An 18,103-nucleotide genomic window follows, 5' to 3' on the forward strand; every position below is an offset into this window, starting at 1 on the left:
CTGGGGGGCGGACTTTGGCGGCGGAGGCGGGGCCGGGTGCCGCAGGCCCTTCTTCCCGTGGGCGGGCTGGCCGCAGAACCTGCGGGTTTCTTTTCCCGGAGGCGGACCTCGGAGGCGGGAACGGACCTGGGGGGCGGGGCCGGGCCCCGAAAGCCCCTCCTCCCGAAGCAGGCTGATTTGGCGGCGGCCACAGCTGCCGGGTGTCCGCTGTTTGGCTGCCTAGCCGAACGGGCTCTGGCTCCTCCCAGTGGCCGGCCGGGGCGGAAGCAGGAGGCGGGGGCAGCGTGCGCGCTGCTGGTCTCCTCTCCCGCGGCGCTGGGGCCCGCGCTCCGCGGCTGCTGCTAGATTCGGCGCCTAGCAGTCGGCTACCTCCTTTCCGCGCCCGCCCGCTTCTAGACCAGGCCTCCTCCTCAAGCCCCGGCCCGCGGACCCGACCCCGCCGGCCCTCTCCCGCCCCGTCTCATACTGTGGCCACCGCTGCCGCAGCCCCGGCCCCGATGGCTCTGTGCAACGGAGACTCCAAGGTCAGTTTTTGGCGTGGGGCTCCCTGCTTTGCCGCCTCCGGGCGCAGGCGAGGCTCCGGGGCCGAGGAACCACCGCTCGACCCCCCCTCCCCCCAGCCCGTCTGCGCAGCCCTGCGGCCCGGGCAGCTGCGCGTCGGAGAGTCCCCGGTCGGGGCCTGTGGCATGTTTTCTCCTCGGGAGCGGCAGGTGCTTTGTTGATTTTTGTCTGCGTGTCGGGGTTCCTGCGCCCGCCGGCCTCCGGGCGTCGGGGAGGGCGTCAGCTCCCCGCAGTCGCGCCGCTGGCCCTCGCCTCCCCCGCTCCGCTGTGGGGCTCGGAGCCCGAGGAGCGCGGCCGGAGGGTGGAGGTAGGGAGGCAAGCGGGTGTGTGTGCTTGCTTCCTCAGCTCTCACCCCGGTCCCTTCGGGAGGCTGGGGGCTTTTGTGGACCTCCTGGGGCCGGCGGAAGGGGAGGCAGGATCGGGGCCTCGCGTGCGTTCAAGCTGTGCTGGCCTGCCGTCTTCCCGCCTCCCCATTTCCCGCCTGCCTTCGGTGAGGCCCTCCCCATTCCCTGACGCCGGCCTTGGGGTCCGCGGCGGCGAGGCCGGCCCTCGGCGAGGCCGCGTGATTGCAGTCCTCCCTCCACCCCCCCCCCCCGGTCAGTCCCCGGTCAGGGTCGGTGGCCCGAGGGCTGCTCGCTCCGCTGCCCTCCCCCCATCCTTCTCCGAGGGCAGGAGCGTGGGTCTAACCCCGCCCCTAGCTGCTGGCAGCTGCTTCTGCACGTTTGTTTGCGGTGGATCCGTTCCTCGCGGTGGGTGCCCTCTCCGGGACGGGAGCCGCGGCCAGCGCGTCCGAGGGCTGGGAAGTGGGGAGTCCCAGGGTGTTGGAAAAGTTGCTAACTTGATGTGGGGAGAGCACGTTTGGGTCGCCGCCGCGCTTCTCGTCGCCTCCAACTCACTTTTTTCTTTAGACCCTCCTCTTTAGTCTCGCTTCTGAATTGGGCACCTTCGCTTTCACTTCTGTATTAAAATTTTCGTTGGCTTGGAGTTTTCAGACCCTCAGAAAGTCGTTTTTGTCAGCAATAAAGTGCATAGTTTTGAATTGGCGATTAACTTGAGTATGATGTATCTCTTGTACGCTGTTTAGAGCCTGGCTTTAAGAAATTATTAAATTTTACTCGTGTGTGGGATTTTTAAAAGTCAGGTGGGAATTGGTGTTCTGTCCGTAGTGCCTTATTCAGATGGTATTCTCTTTCAAAGGTGGTGTCTAAGTGTCGCATATTAGTAGGTCCTTTCCTACTAATGATTGCTTAGTACCTCCTAAACATTAAACTATTTTTTGAACAAATGAGAAAAGATAAGATAGCGAAATGCTCTTTTAAACCGAGAAAACTAATGGCATAGACTGCGTGAAACTTTTCTCGGGATTATAAAGGGGAATGAAGACAGTCGAGCTTGTAGTTTTTTGAGCTCAGAAGCTAATGTAAACCTCATTGTACAGCTCTTTCCGGTACATCAGCTCACTTGCAAAGCATTTTTCTGTTTTGAGACTTAAAATTTATCTTCGTATTGGTAGAGGAAAGGACTATACTAATAGGAGGACTCAAACCTAATTTACAGACTTTGAAAGTTATGTGGTGATTTGAGAAGAGTATTTTCACAAAATTAACTGGCAGCAGAAAGTTCAAGACTCAGTTTCCAAGTTTATCTGTCTCAGGAATATAGAACAAACTTTTTTTTCTAGTTGATATTTTTGTTTTGTTTAATTTGCATCTTAAGGAGAGTCTTGATCAATTTGATATATTTGAGCCTCAAGTGAATTGCTGATTGATTTTATTTCAAGGTCCTTTATGTTTACAGTATACTAAAGCATGAGTGTTTTTTGTGTGTGTGTGTGTGTTTTTTGTTTTTTTGTTTTGTTTTGTTTTTTGAGTAACAATTAGATGTGAACTCAGTTGGAACATTTTCAGGAGGAGCCATCAGGGAAATAACATATTTCATCAAATCTATTATTATTTCATGTACTTTTAAGGAGGAAAAAACTCCCTACAATTAAACCGTGATATGTTATTGATCATAAGAAACATTTCAAGTAAAGACATGTGTAAACATGGGATAATAAGCATAATAAATTAGGTGAAATAAGAGATTTTTAAGAGGTCCACCTGAAAATCTGAGTAGGTGTTTTTTTCCATAGTTTTACCACTGAACCACCCTTCCCTCTGGAATGAAATACAAGTACTGTACCCAAGCTTACTTTGTACATCGATTGTGACTCTGACAGTTGTGTGTAAATCCTGGTTCATAAATTAAAGTGGGAGTAAAGAGCTGATTTTTATTCCTATTCCGGTACATTTCAATTTGTATCACAGGATTTTCTAAAATGACATTTTTACATGATAGAAATTAGGGAGAGAACTAAAATCCGTAAAAGCATTTGTGCTATTAACTTTCCGAAGCAGAGGTTATTGTTTTCTTAGTTAAGGAACTGATATGTTATTAAGAAGTTAAGATCTTATATAATGGTTTGTTTGAAAACTTTTTTACAGCTACTCAGTGTTATGTATGAATATTATATAGGTCAAGTATCAGACATAGTAACTATTTTCTGTTTTATTAAGGCAGGGTTATCAGAATATTGTTCTTTGGGTTACTTGTCAAGTTTCCCACTTTTTGTCCTTATCTAAGCCTCAGACTCTTGGTTGGAGTAGAAGTAGGACCTGCTCCATCACCTTTACTGAGATGTTGACTAGGGTAAATCATACTTGGATTAAAAGTGTTTTAAAATTGATTGCATGTGGTATAGAACCTTTAATGACATCTACTGTTAAACTTTTAAATTTGGCATTAAAATTTTTTTTTAATGAGACAAGCCAAATTTCATTTTTTTTTTAAAGAATTTATTTGAGAGAGAGAGAGAGAGAGTGAGAGAGAGCACAAGTGGGGTGAGGGGCAGGGCTGGATCCCAGGACTCTGGGATCATGACTTGAGACGAAGGCAGACGCATAACAGACTGAGCCACCCAGGCGCCCCTTTAAGTTTTTGAATTGAGTAGAAAGATAACAAGATTTTTTTTTTACCTGGGATGCATTGAGTATTAAACAGCTATCCTTTTATGATAACTCTATAATAGAACATTTTTTTAAAGGTCAAAGATGATTCTTTTTTTTTTTTTTCTGCTTCAGATTTTGTTCACGTATTAAGATACTCATCTAGGGGCTCAGTTAGTTAAGCACCTGACTTTTGATTTCGTCTCAGGTCATGATCTCAGGGTTGTGAGATTGAGCCCCTCATCGGACTCTGCGCTGGGGGTGGAGCCTGCTTAAGATTCTCTCCCTTTCCCCGTCCCCCCTACTTCTCTCTCTCCCTCCCTCTACCCCCTCCCTTAAAAAAAATCTTCATCTAGAATGTAAGAGCTGTTACAGACAAAAGGAATAGTTTTTATTGTTTCCTGTTCTAAGACTTGGAAGGTTTTGAAATTCCTCCAGGAACCTCATATGACCTTGTCTTTAGCTGGGCCAACTTGTTACTTAAGGAAGATAATTGTCTCTTAAGTATTTTTTAAAAAATGTACACTTGTCCTATACTTGTTCAAATATATTTGATACTTTTAAAAGGCTATTTAATGATTCCTATTTCAAAGGATGCTGTTTAAAGTAATGAATACTTATTTGCTATCCAGAAGAATAAAATTTACCTCTCTTATGGTGCACAATGCCTTCATGTTTCCTTCTAACCTAGACTCTGTTTAGATACTCAAAATGAAGTCCTCAGGGATAAAACATAATTCTGAAGCACTTTGTGAATCAACAGAAGAGTAATCGTTCTGTAGAAATTTGAATCTTTGTATAGCATGTATAATTCTGGGTTGTATAGAGTATTTTTTTCATGCTTACTGTGGAATAGAGATGTTTCTGTAATTGCTTACGAATCATAGTGGTTCGAAAAAAAATAGCTTTACTGTACTAGTGATGTGGTATTAGTTGGTTTTCTATTGGTGGACCCTTGCCATGGCTTCGGGTTCATTGTTTTGAGCACCAAGGAGATGGTTTATATAGTTATGTCTGTACATTCCCTAATGTAGTACACTGTAATGTGATAGGGAGTAAGGTGTTTGGTTATAGTAGTGTGACCTTCTATTCTTGGCTAGCCTGGGGCACATAGACATAAAAGGAATTGCTAAAAATAAATTGTAATTGCTGTAAAATAAAATATTACCGAACAAAATAAATGTGGATTTATACAATATAGTAAATAAATGGCAAAAGTCCTGTAGCAAGAGTGCTCAAATTACTCTCTCTGGACATCATGCACAGGAACACACAGCGTCTCTTTCCTGCGTATACTTTACAGACACCTTATTCACGTTTTCCACTGACCCAGATGGTGGCCTAGAGGTTTGGTGCGTCTTGCATGCTGAGCAATGGCTGTGGCACTCAAGACTGGATAGAGTTAGTTACCCTTACATGCCCCTGTCCAAGTGTACTTCATCTTATTAGGAAAGGATTTGGAAAAAGAAATGGGTTATCAGTGGTTGGCTTTCAGATTGAACCTGAAGTTAGAAGTCAGAACTCTGTGTTCATTGCACCTGTACTCCACAGGACTAGACAAAACCTTGGCAGAAGGTGGAAGAATAAAGTGAAAGTGTTAACAAACCCACCCTATGTTACTTTAATGCAGTTATTCATAAGAATGTTAAAAAATGAAGCCTATGAGATAAATGGGTGGGTGTGGGAATGACAGGTGTAAATTAGGACAGTCCTGGCAAACTGGGCCATATGGTCACTCCAGTTATAGAGAGCACATTGCCTTGGGTTTAGATCTTGATCTAAACAGGGACATCTTTTTAAAATTTGGCTAAAATTCAATCCTAATGTATATATTAGAATAATTTTTTTCTGAGTAAGTATGCTAAGAGTTTATGAAATTCTTAAAAATTGAGTGTCAAATTACTTGTTTTCTAAAAGTTGAGAACCAGCAGCGTTGAAACTGACCAACAGGTAAAATAATCTGCTCTAATCTATTGTAACATTTGCAGGGGAGGTTTCCCAAACTTTTAAAGCTGCCTGGACATGCAAAATTCTGTTATTCTTGTTTGTCACCAGGAGAACAGAATCCTTTTTGTCTCTTAAAACTTACTGAGATCTATGTAAATTTAAATCACCTTCACCTTGTCTGTAATTTGGAGAACTAGTTTTAGTAGTTCTTATCCTCTGAGTCTCATTATGAATATAAATCTAAGACTCCAAATTCTAAAACGCTGCTTTGAACAAATTTTGGATGAACAATCCCTAACTGATTTGGGAAAATTTAGATGAATATAAAAATATTTATGGTTAAATCATCATTTTGATACATTTATTAGTAAAGTGAAACTTTTTATGCTGTAATTTTTTCCCCCTTTAACATTTTACGAAAAATTTCAAACTGACAAGCAAGTTAAAAGAAATTTTAGTTAGCATTTAGGTGTACCACCTAGATTCTACTCTTTACTTTTCTTAAAAAAATATTTTTGTAACTGCTTTATTGAGATATTCATATATCATAAAATGGTGCCATATAAAGGGCACAGTTCAGTGGTTTTTAGTCTACTCACAGATTTGTACAGCCATCACCACAGTCAATTTTAGAACATTCTCATCACCCCCAAAGGAAATCCTATACCTTCTAGCAACCAGTCCTCCTTTCTCCTGGTCTGCCTTTCTCTCCCAGCCTAGACAACTACTAATCTGTTTTGTCTCTACGGATTTGCCTATTCTGAACATTTTATATGACTAGAATCTTACAATATGTAGTCTTTTGTGACTGGCTTCTTTTATTTAGTGTAGTGCTTTCAAAGTTCATCTGTCTTGTGGCATATGTTAAGTACCTTATTCTTTATTACCAAATAATATTCTGTTGTATGGATAGACCACCTTTTACTTATCTCTTCATCAGTTGATAGACATTGGGTTTTTTTTACTCTTTGAATATTATGGATAATGCTGCTATGAATATTCTTGTACAAGTTTTGTGTAGACATAAATTTTCATTTCTTGTGGGTATATACGTGGGGTGGAATTGCTGGGTCATGTAGTAATTCTGTATTTAACCTTTTGGTGAATTGTCAGACTGTTTTCCAAAGTGGCTGTGGTATTTTACATTTCTTTTTTTTTTTTTTTTAAGATTTTATTTATTTATTTGACACAGAGAGACAGCCAATGAGAAAGGGAACACAAGCAGGGGGAGTGGGAGAGGAAGAAGCAGGCTCATAGCGGAGGAGCCTGATGTGGGGCTCGATCCCATAACGCCGGGATCACGCCCTGAGCCGAAGGCAGAAGCTTAACCGCTGTGCCACCCAGGCGCCCCGGTATTTTACATTTCTGTCAGTAGTGCGTGAAGTTCTAATTTCTCCACATTTTTGCCAACACTTGTCTTTTGGATTATAGCCATTGTAGTGGGTAAGAAGTGGTATCTCATTGTGATTTTGATTTGCATTTCCCTAATGACTGATGATGTTGAACGTCTTTTCATGTACTTATTGTCCATGTGTATATTTTCTTGGGGGAAATGTCTATTCAAATCATTTGCTGATTTTTGAAAGTAGGTTACTTGTTTTTTATTGAGTTGTAAGAGTTTCTTTATTCTAGTGACAAGTTTCTTATCAGAAATATGCTTTGCAGATATTTTCTGCCATTCTGTGGGTTTTTACTTTCTTAATGGTGTCCTCTGATGCATAAAAGCTTATTAATTTTGATAAAGTTCAACTTATTTTCTTTCATCACTCGTCTTTTGGTGTCTCATCTAAGGAACATTCCCCTTTTATTTTCCAAGTTTTTGTTTTTTTTTAAAATTCCAGTTAACATATAGTGTAATATTAGTTTCAGGAGTAGAATTGAGGGATTTGTCACTTATGTATAATACCCAGTGCTCATCACAACAAGTGCCCTCCTTAATACCCATCACCCATTTAGTCCATCCCTCCCGCTCCCCTCTTGCATCCCTCAGTTTGTTCTCTGTAGGTAAGAGTCTGTTTTATGGCTTGCCTCCTAAGGAGCATTTCCTAATGAATCTTTAATCTTGTGTAATTGCCTATGTTTTCTCCTAAAAGCTTTGTAGCTTTAGCTCTTATATTTAAGTCTTTGATCCATTTTGTTGTGAGACCCTAAGTTATAATTTGATGGAACATTTTCATATTGCTGCATTATTGTCATGAACTGTGAGATACAGTCCTCCCAACTCCCCACATCTGATTGGGTGAAATCAGGCACCAGACTTACAGCATGAGACTGAGGAGATAACTTTTTAAAAGGTAGTTAAAGGTAATTAGGAATAAAAATATAAACTTTTAATGGATGGTTAATTGGATGTTTAATCCACGTAAGTGGATTTAACCTGATAGATTTTGGTTTTGTAATGGAGTGGCTCTTAGATTTGAGTGAACATTGGCCTTATTTTTGACACCGTGGCAGAGCTTGACCATCTGGTGTCCCTGAAGGCTGAGGGTAAACAATTGCTTATTGTAACATTGTTTTTCAGTTTGTGGAGACAAATGGGTTGAGAAAGGTCACTAATAGGTATTTTGTTTTGCTGGTTTTTAATTGAGGTAGAATGTACACGGGTGCAGGGTATAGACCTTTAAGTGTACAATTTGAATTTGACAAATGTTTATACCTGTGTAACCACTATCCCAATCAACATATAAAACATTTCTGTCACTCCCAAGTTCTTGCATGCCCCTTGGTTCCTCCAGCAGCAACCACGGTTCCCATTTCCGTAGCCAAACATTAGTTTTGCCTGGTTTGAACTTTATATTAATGGACTCATATAGCAGTTTTTGGCTTCTTTCACTCAACATAATGTTTTTGAGATTTATCTGTGTTGTTTTATCAGTAGTTCATTTTTATTGTTGTGTAGTATTCCACCATAGGATATACTAGAATTTATCCATTCACATGTTGATGGCCATGTGAACTGTTTCCAGATTTTGTGGACATAGATGTTCATTACTCTTGGATAAATACCTAGGAGTGGAATTACTAGGTCAGAGGATAGACCCTAACAGGTTTGGTATTTTCTATTTTGTACAGTTTAGAATATTTACTTTGTAATAATCTACTTGATGCCTGGAAGACATAAACATTAGTAGAGTAAAACAAACTTTAAAAAAATTGCATCATGATATTTTGTCCTTAAGGGTGTTTTAAAAAATATCTTGTTCAGCTGCATTTTTATGGGAATAGGATGTGGTTTGTGGGCAAACAGGCTACTTTTAGATTGGCTTTATAAACATGTACCAGTAGAAATGAACAACTTCTATATTTGATTATAGCAATCTGAATTTTAAATTCAAACATAATTTGAGGTCTCCTGGGTGGCTCAGTCAGTTAAGCATCCATTTTTGGCTCAGGTCATGGTCTCAGGGTCGTGAGATTGAGCCCTGTGTTGGACTCCACACTCAGTGGGTGCTTGGGATTCTCTCTCTCCCTCTCCCTCTGTCCCTTCCCCCCTCTTGTGTGCGTGCCCGTGCACACACTCTCTAAATAAATAAAATAAATAATTTGGCAATAAAGCTGATGAAAATAGAATTGGAAGCACTCGGGATTTAATAAGGCTGAGTTTTTATTGTTTTTCTTTTCTTTTTTTTTTTAAATGCAACCTTGGCATTGGTGCGGTATTGACATATAAAAACTATTTTCAGGTGTTTGATAAGAACTTTTCTTTTTTTTTTTTTTTTTTAAAGATTTTATTTATTTATTTGACAGAGAGAGAGGCAGCCAGAGAGAGAGAGCCAGCGAGAGAAGGAACACAAGCAGGGGGAGTGGGAGAGGAAGAAGCAGGCTCCCAGCGGAGGAGCCTGATGTGGGACTCAGTCCCAGGACTCTGAGATCACGCCCTGGGCGGAAGGCAGACGCTTAATGACTGAGCCACCCAGGCACCCCATAAGAACTTTTCTATCAGTTTGTGAGGCATAGTATCCTGGTATGGTAAATCTTGGGTTCACCAGGCCTACCTCCACAGAGGTTAATTAATAATGCCTCTACGTGGTTCCTCTTCCCTGATATCTTTGCTTCATTAGTTACCCCCTTAAAAAAAAAGATAAGTCTGCATTTATGTTTTAAATTTCCAAAGCTAGAGAATCAGTGTAATGTGTATCTTAAGGAAAAGGTCACAGAAAGCTAAGCATGATTATAGCCATTTTGAATAATTTTGCCGTATATTATGTATTTCTGCTATTTATGGCCAGGGAAAGCAGAATTGTAGTATGTTACAGATTTAGAACCTGCCATGGATGCTTTGGTGTTAAACAGTTTTTGTAAAATTTCACTTTAGGTGGTATTAAACATTTCCAGAAGGACATGTGAACTAATTTATTGCTGACAAGTTTGTGGGTCAGCTCAGCATTGCTGAGCTCCACTACTTTCATCCTTCTCTTGGGACTACTAGGTTGATGGTGTTTTCATGATGGCAGAAGCACAGGGTGCAAGTAGAATCATTACACTCCATGATTTCTGTCTTCATTACATTGGCCAAAACAAGTCTCATGGTTGAGCCCAATGTTAAGAGTGAGGAAATACATTCTGCCTAAAAGAGGATGAACTGCGAAGTCATATGAGAAACAGCATGGATATAGGGAATCGTGAAGAATTAGGGCCAATAATACAGTCTGTTACGTATAGAATATTAAAAACATGCATAAGTAGAGCAGAGAGTATAAAGTCCCTAACCAGCTAAACAGTTAAAAGCATGTGGTCAAACTTCCTTCATGTACATAGGCAGAAAATGAACTACTACATAACTGTTGCCTGTATTCAGTAATCGCACCTAGAATTTTTGATATATAAGAGACTTAGACTTTGTTGAGAATCATATACCACTTACAGATTAAAAAAAATATGAACTAAATTAGTTTTGGTATTTTTTAAAAACTTCCTTCATGTTTATTTTGACACTTCTAAGTTATTTTTTTTTTTTAAGATTTTTATTCATTTATTTGACAGAGAGAGACAGCCAGCGAGAGAGGGAACATAAGCAGGGGGAGTGGGAGAGGAAGAAGCAGGCTCCTAGCAGAGAAGCCCAATGTGGGGCTCGATCCCAGAACGCTGGGATCACGCCCTGAGCCGAAGGCAGATGCTTAACGACTGTGCCACCCAGGCGCCCCTCTAAGTTATTTTTTGCCCTGAGTTGTCCAAGAACTGTTGTTCCACACATCTTCTATGCCATCAAAAGTTTTGATGATTCAGCATTTCTTGAGAGTGCTCAGTTACTTCTGGAAATTTTTTTCCAGATCACTGACGACTCATTCTACAAGTTTGATGCTAGTACTTCCTTGATCTTACCAGAAGATGTTAATGGAAGTTTTTCAGGTGGTAACCAGAACTCAGTCCTTCTTCAAGTGGTTTTTAAATGTTAAGGGGTTGCACCTGTCTAATGGTATTATTAGGAGTTACAAGCCACTGCACTCGCCAGGGGTCTTGCTTAAGTGTTTATAGAATATATAGAGAAATGACATATTTGGTGAGTTGTATAAAGCTTCGGAATGTCTATCCTAGATGAATTTCAGCTAAGCTCAGCTATATTTCCTTTGCTGAATCCTTGGGGCATCTTTCTGCACTAAGGGAAATTTTCTGAGAGACTCCAGGGAATCTCTTTCCCTTGAGGGATTTTATGTCAAATTGTACATAACTATAGCCATGGCAGTGACAGCTGTGTCATTGAGCTAATGGAAAATTGAAGATATAGTGATTTTAGAGGTGATTGGCTTCTTTCAGTTGGCATGTCTGAGACTGATTTATCCGTGTTGGGATTTTTCAGCCGAAGAGGACATTGCCCACTGTGGGATCATGGGGCGTTTAAACAGCAATTTAGGTTAAAGATTAGGTCAAGGCCTTATAGGGCTTGGAAGGTATTTTGGACTTCATTGAACTTTATTCTGAGGGGAAATCATTGTAGGATTTTAAGCAGGGGGAGGACTTGAAATCAGGTGTTTGGGTTTGTTTGTTTGTTTTTTACTTTTAAGCACACAGGCTATCAACCAACTGATCAAAGTCAGGATCACCAATAGTGGGACAAAATGACATCGTGTCCTTGCCTTGGTGTTTTATTAGGAAGAGGCATAATTACATCACTAGTGTAAGATTGTTGCCAAAAAAATATTTTAAAATCTGGGGAAAAAAAGCCTTAAAGGACATTAGTGGTGACATTTGAGGAAATTTGTATGTAGATACTATTAGCGTTAAATTTCTTGGGTGTGATTATGTATTGTAGTTATAGCGGGGAATAGTCCTGTTAGTAGGAAGTACGTGCTGGGAAGTTTTTTTGGGAGAGAAATATCTATAATTTATTTTCCAGTAATTCAGAGGAAGAAGTATATTTAGATAGAAATCATGAAAATGTGGCAAAATGTTACTAATTGTTGAATTTAGGCAGACAGTGGGATTTATTGTGCCATTTCTTTTTTTTAAGTTTATTTAAATTTAATTTTTTTTAAGTTTATTATTATTTTTTTTAGTAACCTTTACAACTAGTGTGGGGCTTGAACTCACAACCCGGAGATGGAGAGTTGCATGCTCCTCTGACTGAGCCAGCCAGGCACTCCTGTGCCATATTTTCAACCTTTCTGTAGGTTTCTGTAAGTTCAAAATTTTTCAAGAATAAAAAAAGGAGGGTAGAACAAGCATGTGATAAGGTCAAGAGCTAGAGAGTCTAACTCTTTGGTTTAACCCTTTAATTGTCGGCTCAAACTTCATTCAGTGTTGTATGTGTGATGATGGTTTCTTAAGAAAAACTTTCAGTGAAATTTGTTGACATTTCTAAAGTACCTACTGTGTTAGATAATTTTGTGAAGACAATGTGTATCTTTTCCCCAGTTTTAGGTGTGGTGAGATTAAGTAAGTACATATGCGGGGCACCTGGGTGGCACAGCGGTTAAGCATCTGCCTTCGGCTCAGGGCGTGATCCCGGCATTCTGGGATCGAGCCCCACATCAGGCTCCTCTGCTGTGAGCCTGCTTCTTCCTCTCCCATTTCCCCTGCTTGTGTTCCCTCTCTCGCTGGCTGTCTCTATCTCTGTCAAATAAATAAATAAAATCTTAAAAAAAAAAAAAGTACATATGCTTCTATAGTAGCCTTTTGGTAATGAAGGGATTATTCTGGGTAGTTGAGTATCTCAGATGATTAAAATATGTGTGTATGTGTGTGGGGGGAGGGTCTTAAAATCTCTTTTAACCCTGAAACTTTTATTTGGGCAACTGACGTCTACTAAAGTGTCTTTTTGAAGAGCAGCTTCCTGAATAAATTTAGTACTGATGAAATTCAATTTCCAAAATCATTTATATTGTATAATAACTACTTTTCTTAGATATCGGCAGAACATTATTTCACTCATGTAAGCAAACTTTCTAAAGTAATAAAGCTTACTTCTTTTAAGTACCAAAATATTAAAAATTAAAATAACTTTGAAGGTAGTCTTCCAAAAATTTGGTGCATATTTACCCACTTTACTTCTATAGTGCTAATTGTTTTGGGGTTTGAAAAGGCCTGCATTTACCTTCTGCTTCTGCCAGTGTGTCCCTAGGCAGGTGATACAGTATCTGAGTCTCATTTTCTTCATCTGTAAAACAGAAATACATATCATTATGAATAAGAAAATATGTAAAGCGGGGCACCTGGGTGGCACAGCAGTTAAGCGTCTGCCTTCTGCTCAGGGCGTGATCCCGGCGTTATGGGATCGAGCCCCACATCGGGCTCCTCCGCTGTGAGCCTGCTTCTTCCTCTCCCACTCCCCCTGCTTGTGTTCCCTCTCTAACTGGCTGTCTCTATCTCTGTCGAATAAATAAATAAAAAATCTTTAAAAAAAAAAAAAAGAAAATATGTAAAGCACATGAAATACTAGGTGCGAAGTAAAGTTAGTTCCCTTTTGCTTTATTTTTAAAAATCTTGTTATTGTAAAATAAAACATGGATACAGAAAATTACATACAACAAACGTATAGTTGAGTGAATTATAAGTCGTGTGCTTTTTATCCAAAATATCGAAAGGTTTTTTTCTTTTAAAGCCCAATAATTTGTTAAGCATATGTGTCGGTACAGAGATTAGTATGGCCCCTGTGCAAGGATGACACGCAAATTTGTGAAGTGGTCCATATTTTTCCATTTGCGGGGATGTGGATGGAGCTAGAGAGTATTATGCTAAGCAAAAGAAGTCAGTCATAGAAAGACATATACCATATGATTTCACTCACGTGTGGAATTTAAGAAACAAAGATGAGCAAAAGGGGAAAAAAGAGAGAAAGGCAAACCAAGAAACAGATTTTTAACTGTAGAGAACAAACAAATGGTTACCAGAGGGGGGTGGGTGGGGGTGAGGGGTGAAATAGGTGATGGGGATTAAGGAGTGCTCTTGTGACGAACACCCGGTGTTGTATGGAAGTGTTAAATCGCTAGATTACACACCTGAAGCTCATATTACATTGTATGTTAACTAACTGGAATTTAAATAAGAATTTAAACAGAAGTATGTGTTGAGATAGGTCATTCTGGGTTCATAGTCTAATTTTGATTCATAGTCGTTTATACCTTGTATAATTTTCTTAATATCTTTTAGTTCATCTAGAAGTCATACTTTCCAGTTTTGATCTGTTGTTTCTCTTTTTGGCTTGCTCTGGTAGAGATGTTTTTATTCCTCATTCTCTCTTTTTTACTTTGATTAACTTTGTATCGGATTTGACTTCTATAATTTGTTTCTCTTGTATGTGAATATAATTTTCCTGAGTTGAGAAGGAATCGCGATTCAGATAACTTTTATAACTTTATAGAGCCTCCTCTTCTGTTAAAATTATGGCAGCTTGTTTTCTGAGGATTTATTGCTCTGATTGCTTTCCGGAAAAGCATTATCAATGTATAGGTGACAGAGATAAGATTAAAAAACCTTTTTAAAATTCTAATGTTATGGGTTGGATATACATACATGTATATATATAGGATATATACATATATACCCTCTTCCTCAGGTAATACAAAAAATCCTAATGAAGTGAATTTGAACATGCTTATACTCTGGCAGCAAACTTTTGGTTCCTCATCAGTATAGCCCTCATAGGAATGCTGTGACTATTAGATAGGGTGACCATATAATTTATTGTTCAAGCTAGGATGCTTTTGAGATTCAAAGGAGGCCCTATTAGTAAGAATGTCAGTATAACAGGCATAAACTAGGACTATATTTTGACACAGCTGGGTTGTATGTCCACCATGTTAGATAATATATTTAAGATGCATTTATACATAAAGTGACTATATTACATAGCAGTAAATGCTGGCTTTTATTAAAGTGTTTATGTATGCTTACCTATGGGTATGTATAAAAATCTTCCTTTTAAAAGAAGTACTTTGACTTGGCAACTGAGTCCTAAGTTAACAGTTTCGGTATGTTTTTGGAGCTGATAGTGACCTCTCTTTTTTAAAGGAGCACTAATTTTTATAACTAAGAGGACGTTTGCCTTAATATTTGCAGCTGGAGAACGCTGGAGGAGACCTTAAGGATGGCCGCCACCACTATGAAGGAGCTGTTGTCATTCTGGATGCTGGTGCCCAGTATGGGAAAGTCATAGATCGAAGAGTGAGAGAACTGTTTGTGCAGTCGGAAATCTTTCCCTTGGAAACACCAGCATTTGCCATAAAAGAGCAAGGATTCCGGTAGACTTTTCACTTCTATTTTCTATGAGATTGAGCTTAGATTATGGAATTTTTTATTAATTTGCTTGGGCACTGAATTTTTTTTTTTTAAGATGTATTTTGAGAGAGAGAGAGAGGGTGTGTTCGAGGTGGGGGGTGGGGCAGAGAGAGGGGAAGAGAGTTTTAAGCCGACTCCGAGCTGAGTGTGGAGCCTGACCTGGGGCTCTGTCTCAAGACCATGAGATCACTATGTGAGCTGAAACCAGGAGTCAGACACTTAATTGACTGCACCACCCAGGTGCCCTGGGCACTGAATTTTTTAAATGAATATAAGACATGCAATAGTTTTATAAGAAATTTTCTTTTATGGCTCAGATTTAAAAAAAAAATTAAAGGAAAAAATTTTTTTAGTTAAAAAGATTTCCTTAATTTTAATTGCACAGTTACAAGAACTTTTTGTTTGAATATTTTATATTTTTTAGGATTTTTGGGTCAGACTTGAATTTGGCTATTACTGTCATTCATTCATCCCAGAGCATTTGATCAAAGGAATATATACAGTAGCTAGATTACCTAAATGAGAAGAATTCTGTGTCCAGTGAGTCTCTTTTGCCTCCTATTCCAAGGGACAAATTTCTAAAATATGATGGTTTCTGAAGTCTAATATAAGGTTTAATTCAACAGCTTATGCTCAGAACTAGTCAAAATGACAGCCAGCTTATATACAGTTTCTTCCTTTAACAATTTCTAGTTAATGCTATGCCTTTTCTCATGGAATTGATGCTCTTTCTTTATGAAGAGTGTTACCAAAAGCAAACAACTGCAGTTTGTAACTTCAAATGGTCTTAAACATTAATGCTATGTATTTCATCCAAAATACAGTGTGTTTAATTTTTCTCAAAAACATAATTTTTTTTTTCCATTAGAGAAATGGTTAACTTTTAAAGGCTTCATAGACCTGTTTATCCTGTGATTCTTGTTTCTGAAATAGAGTGAATTGGAAATCAGAAAAGACAGGTTGAAATTTAACTGTGTCCTAGTCTTAGGATACAGTTAAAAACAGTCATCTCTTTTGAACTGTAGAATCTTTAGAGTAAGGAGGGACCCTTGAGTTTCTCTAATGCGACCATCTCAGTTTGCCAGTGAGAACCAGTTTTAGGGAATCAAAAAACTGTGAGAATTCTGAATGACTGTCTGTCATATCTAAGCTCCTTCATTCCCTTCACCCAAAACAAACAAAAAATCTCCAGCAGATTAACCCAGGCTAAATATTTAAGAATAGGGTAGCCAAATACTTGGCAATAGGATGCTAATTATTTTTCTTGCCACCTGATTATAAACAATTCCCAGGTCGTGCTTCTGTCTAGAGGTTCTTTCTGTGTAGGAACTATAGTCCTGTGGCTTTGCTTGTTATAATCCTGTCTGCTGAGATATCTAGTTGACCATCCTTTTCCTAGAATATGAGTATTTTGAGAGGAGAGACCTTTTAACCTACTTGTTTTTGGAAGTTTGACTTGCTTAAAATTGGTACCTGGAATGCCTTGTGGCTTATTGGCTTTGTAATTGCGAGTTAGTTTCAAAGTAATTGCAGGGTAGAACTAGAAGACTCAGAATGAGTGATTAGCTCTTCTTGAGAGTTATTGAGATAAGAATTTTCATAATTGGCTTAAGCACTGCTTGAGTTTCATCCTTGACTAAGTCCATTCCCTTTTCTTTTTAATAGTATTAAGACTCTTATAGTCCTGAGTTGTTTAGCAGATTAATGAGGGATGCTGGGCAGTCCCATGGTGGTTATCTTTCATAAAACTAAGTATAATGTACTGAAATTCTAGAGGTCTTGATTATTAAGTATGTTTTATAGAATTTTAGCTTATGCATTTTTAAAGAGCTAAGTTGCATATATCTATCCTTAAGGCTAACACTACACCCCTTTAGGATTGTTATCTTAAAGATGTTACATTTATCCTCTGAGTAGGTTGTCTTTAGTCTCTTTTGCAGGAGATAGGCTAACAAACATGATGAATAGCGTAATTCATGTAAGCAATACAAAGTTCGAAGAGTGGGGCCTTTGAGCTCACTTGAATTGTTTTTTGAAAAATGTCCTATCTTGCTGAATAATTTTTATGAATTTGGCTATTACATCATTCTTCTGGAAGTATTATAAGCTTATATTTTATTTTGTTTTTACGTGGCAAGCAGCTGCTAATTATAAAATGAATTGCCTGAATTTGTTTGTAAGAAGATTTTGGTTAGATCTTAAAATGCATTTTCCTTGAGAAATGTAGATAAATCAGGATTCCTGCAAAACTCAAACCTAAAATGAGTTTGAGGATACCTTCAATTAAGTGATGAGCATAGGTATGCCTCTATTGTACAAGAGGGCACGTGTGGCAAACTAGGGAGCAGAGTAGTCTGGAGGTGCAGATCTCTCTGTGAGTCCAGTTGTTTGTAGCCATATGAGAGTGAAGGTCAAGTGCTGCCAGGTTTTTTTTCCCCTCTTCTAAAGAAAACCCAGAAATCCGGATTTTTATGTAAAATTCATAATATCAAAATATTCTCAATCTTTTGAGTGTAGGCTTAGGGCCAAATTAGATCTATCAGTGGCCAGGTAAAGATCATAGGCCTCAGTTAGAAGCCTTTTCCATAATAACTGTTCGAGTCTCAAGTTAACCCATAGAATGCTCTGTAAATTATAATGTAGTGAAGTTATAATATTGACCTGGGTTCTGAGAGAATGTCATGTGGGCATTCATATGTTAGCTCCCTTTCCTGGTCTCAGACAAAACTGTTGGGAATGTTGGATAGGTTTTCAACAGGCAAAGTTAGGTTATTATTCATATTCTGTCATCCCTTGTTGTATTTGGCTGTGTCATCCTGGGTCTTTCTGTGACCTGCTTTACTCCTTGCTTCCTGAAAGACCTGTATTTTCTCCATTTCCCTTTAGAATTCTCA

The 18,103-nt window shown here is 39.3% G+C and overlaps 1 protein-coding gene and 1 pseudogene across 1 annotated transcript in view; both read left to right on the top strand.

Annotated features, from left to right (window-relative positions):
* The first annotated feature begins 220 nt into the window (after nt 1-220).
* Nucleotides 221-18,103, top strand: part of GMPS (guanosine monophosphate synthase) — a 65,184-nt gene continuing 47,301 nt past the window's right edge. Inside the window, exons 1-2 of the mRNA XM_045812055.2 lie at nt 221-524; nt 14,991-15,172. Coding sequence (XP_045668011.1) covers nt 498-524; nt 14,991-15,172 — 209 coding nt within the window. The 5' untranslated portion in view covers nt 221-497. The remainder of the gene's footprint in view (nt 525-14,990; nt 15,173-18,103) is intronic.
* LOC123802803 (U6 spliceosomal RNA) lies at nt 13,527-13,627 on the top strand (annotated as a pseudogene).

Source organism: Ursus americanus, chromosome 20, assembly GCF_024610735.1.
Source record: "Ursus americanus isolate L20-20 chromosome 20, mUrsAme1.1.p, whole genome shotgun sequence".
NCBI lineage: Eukaryota > Metazoa > Chordata > Mammalia > Carnivora > Ursidae > Ursus > Ursus americanus.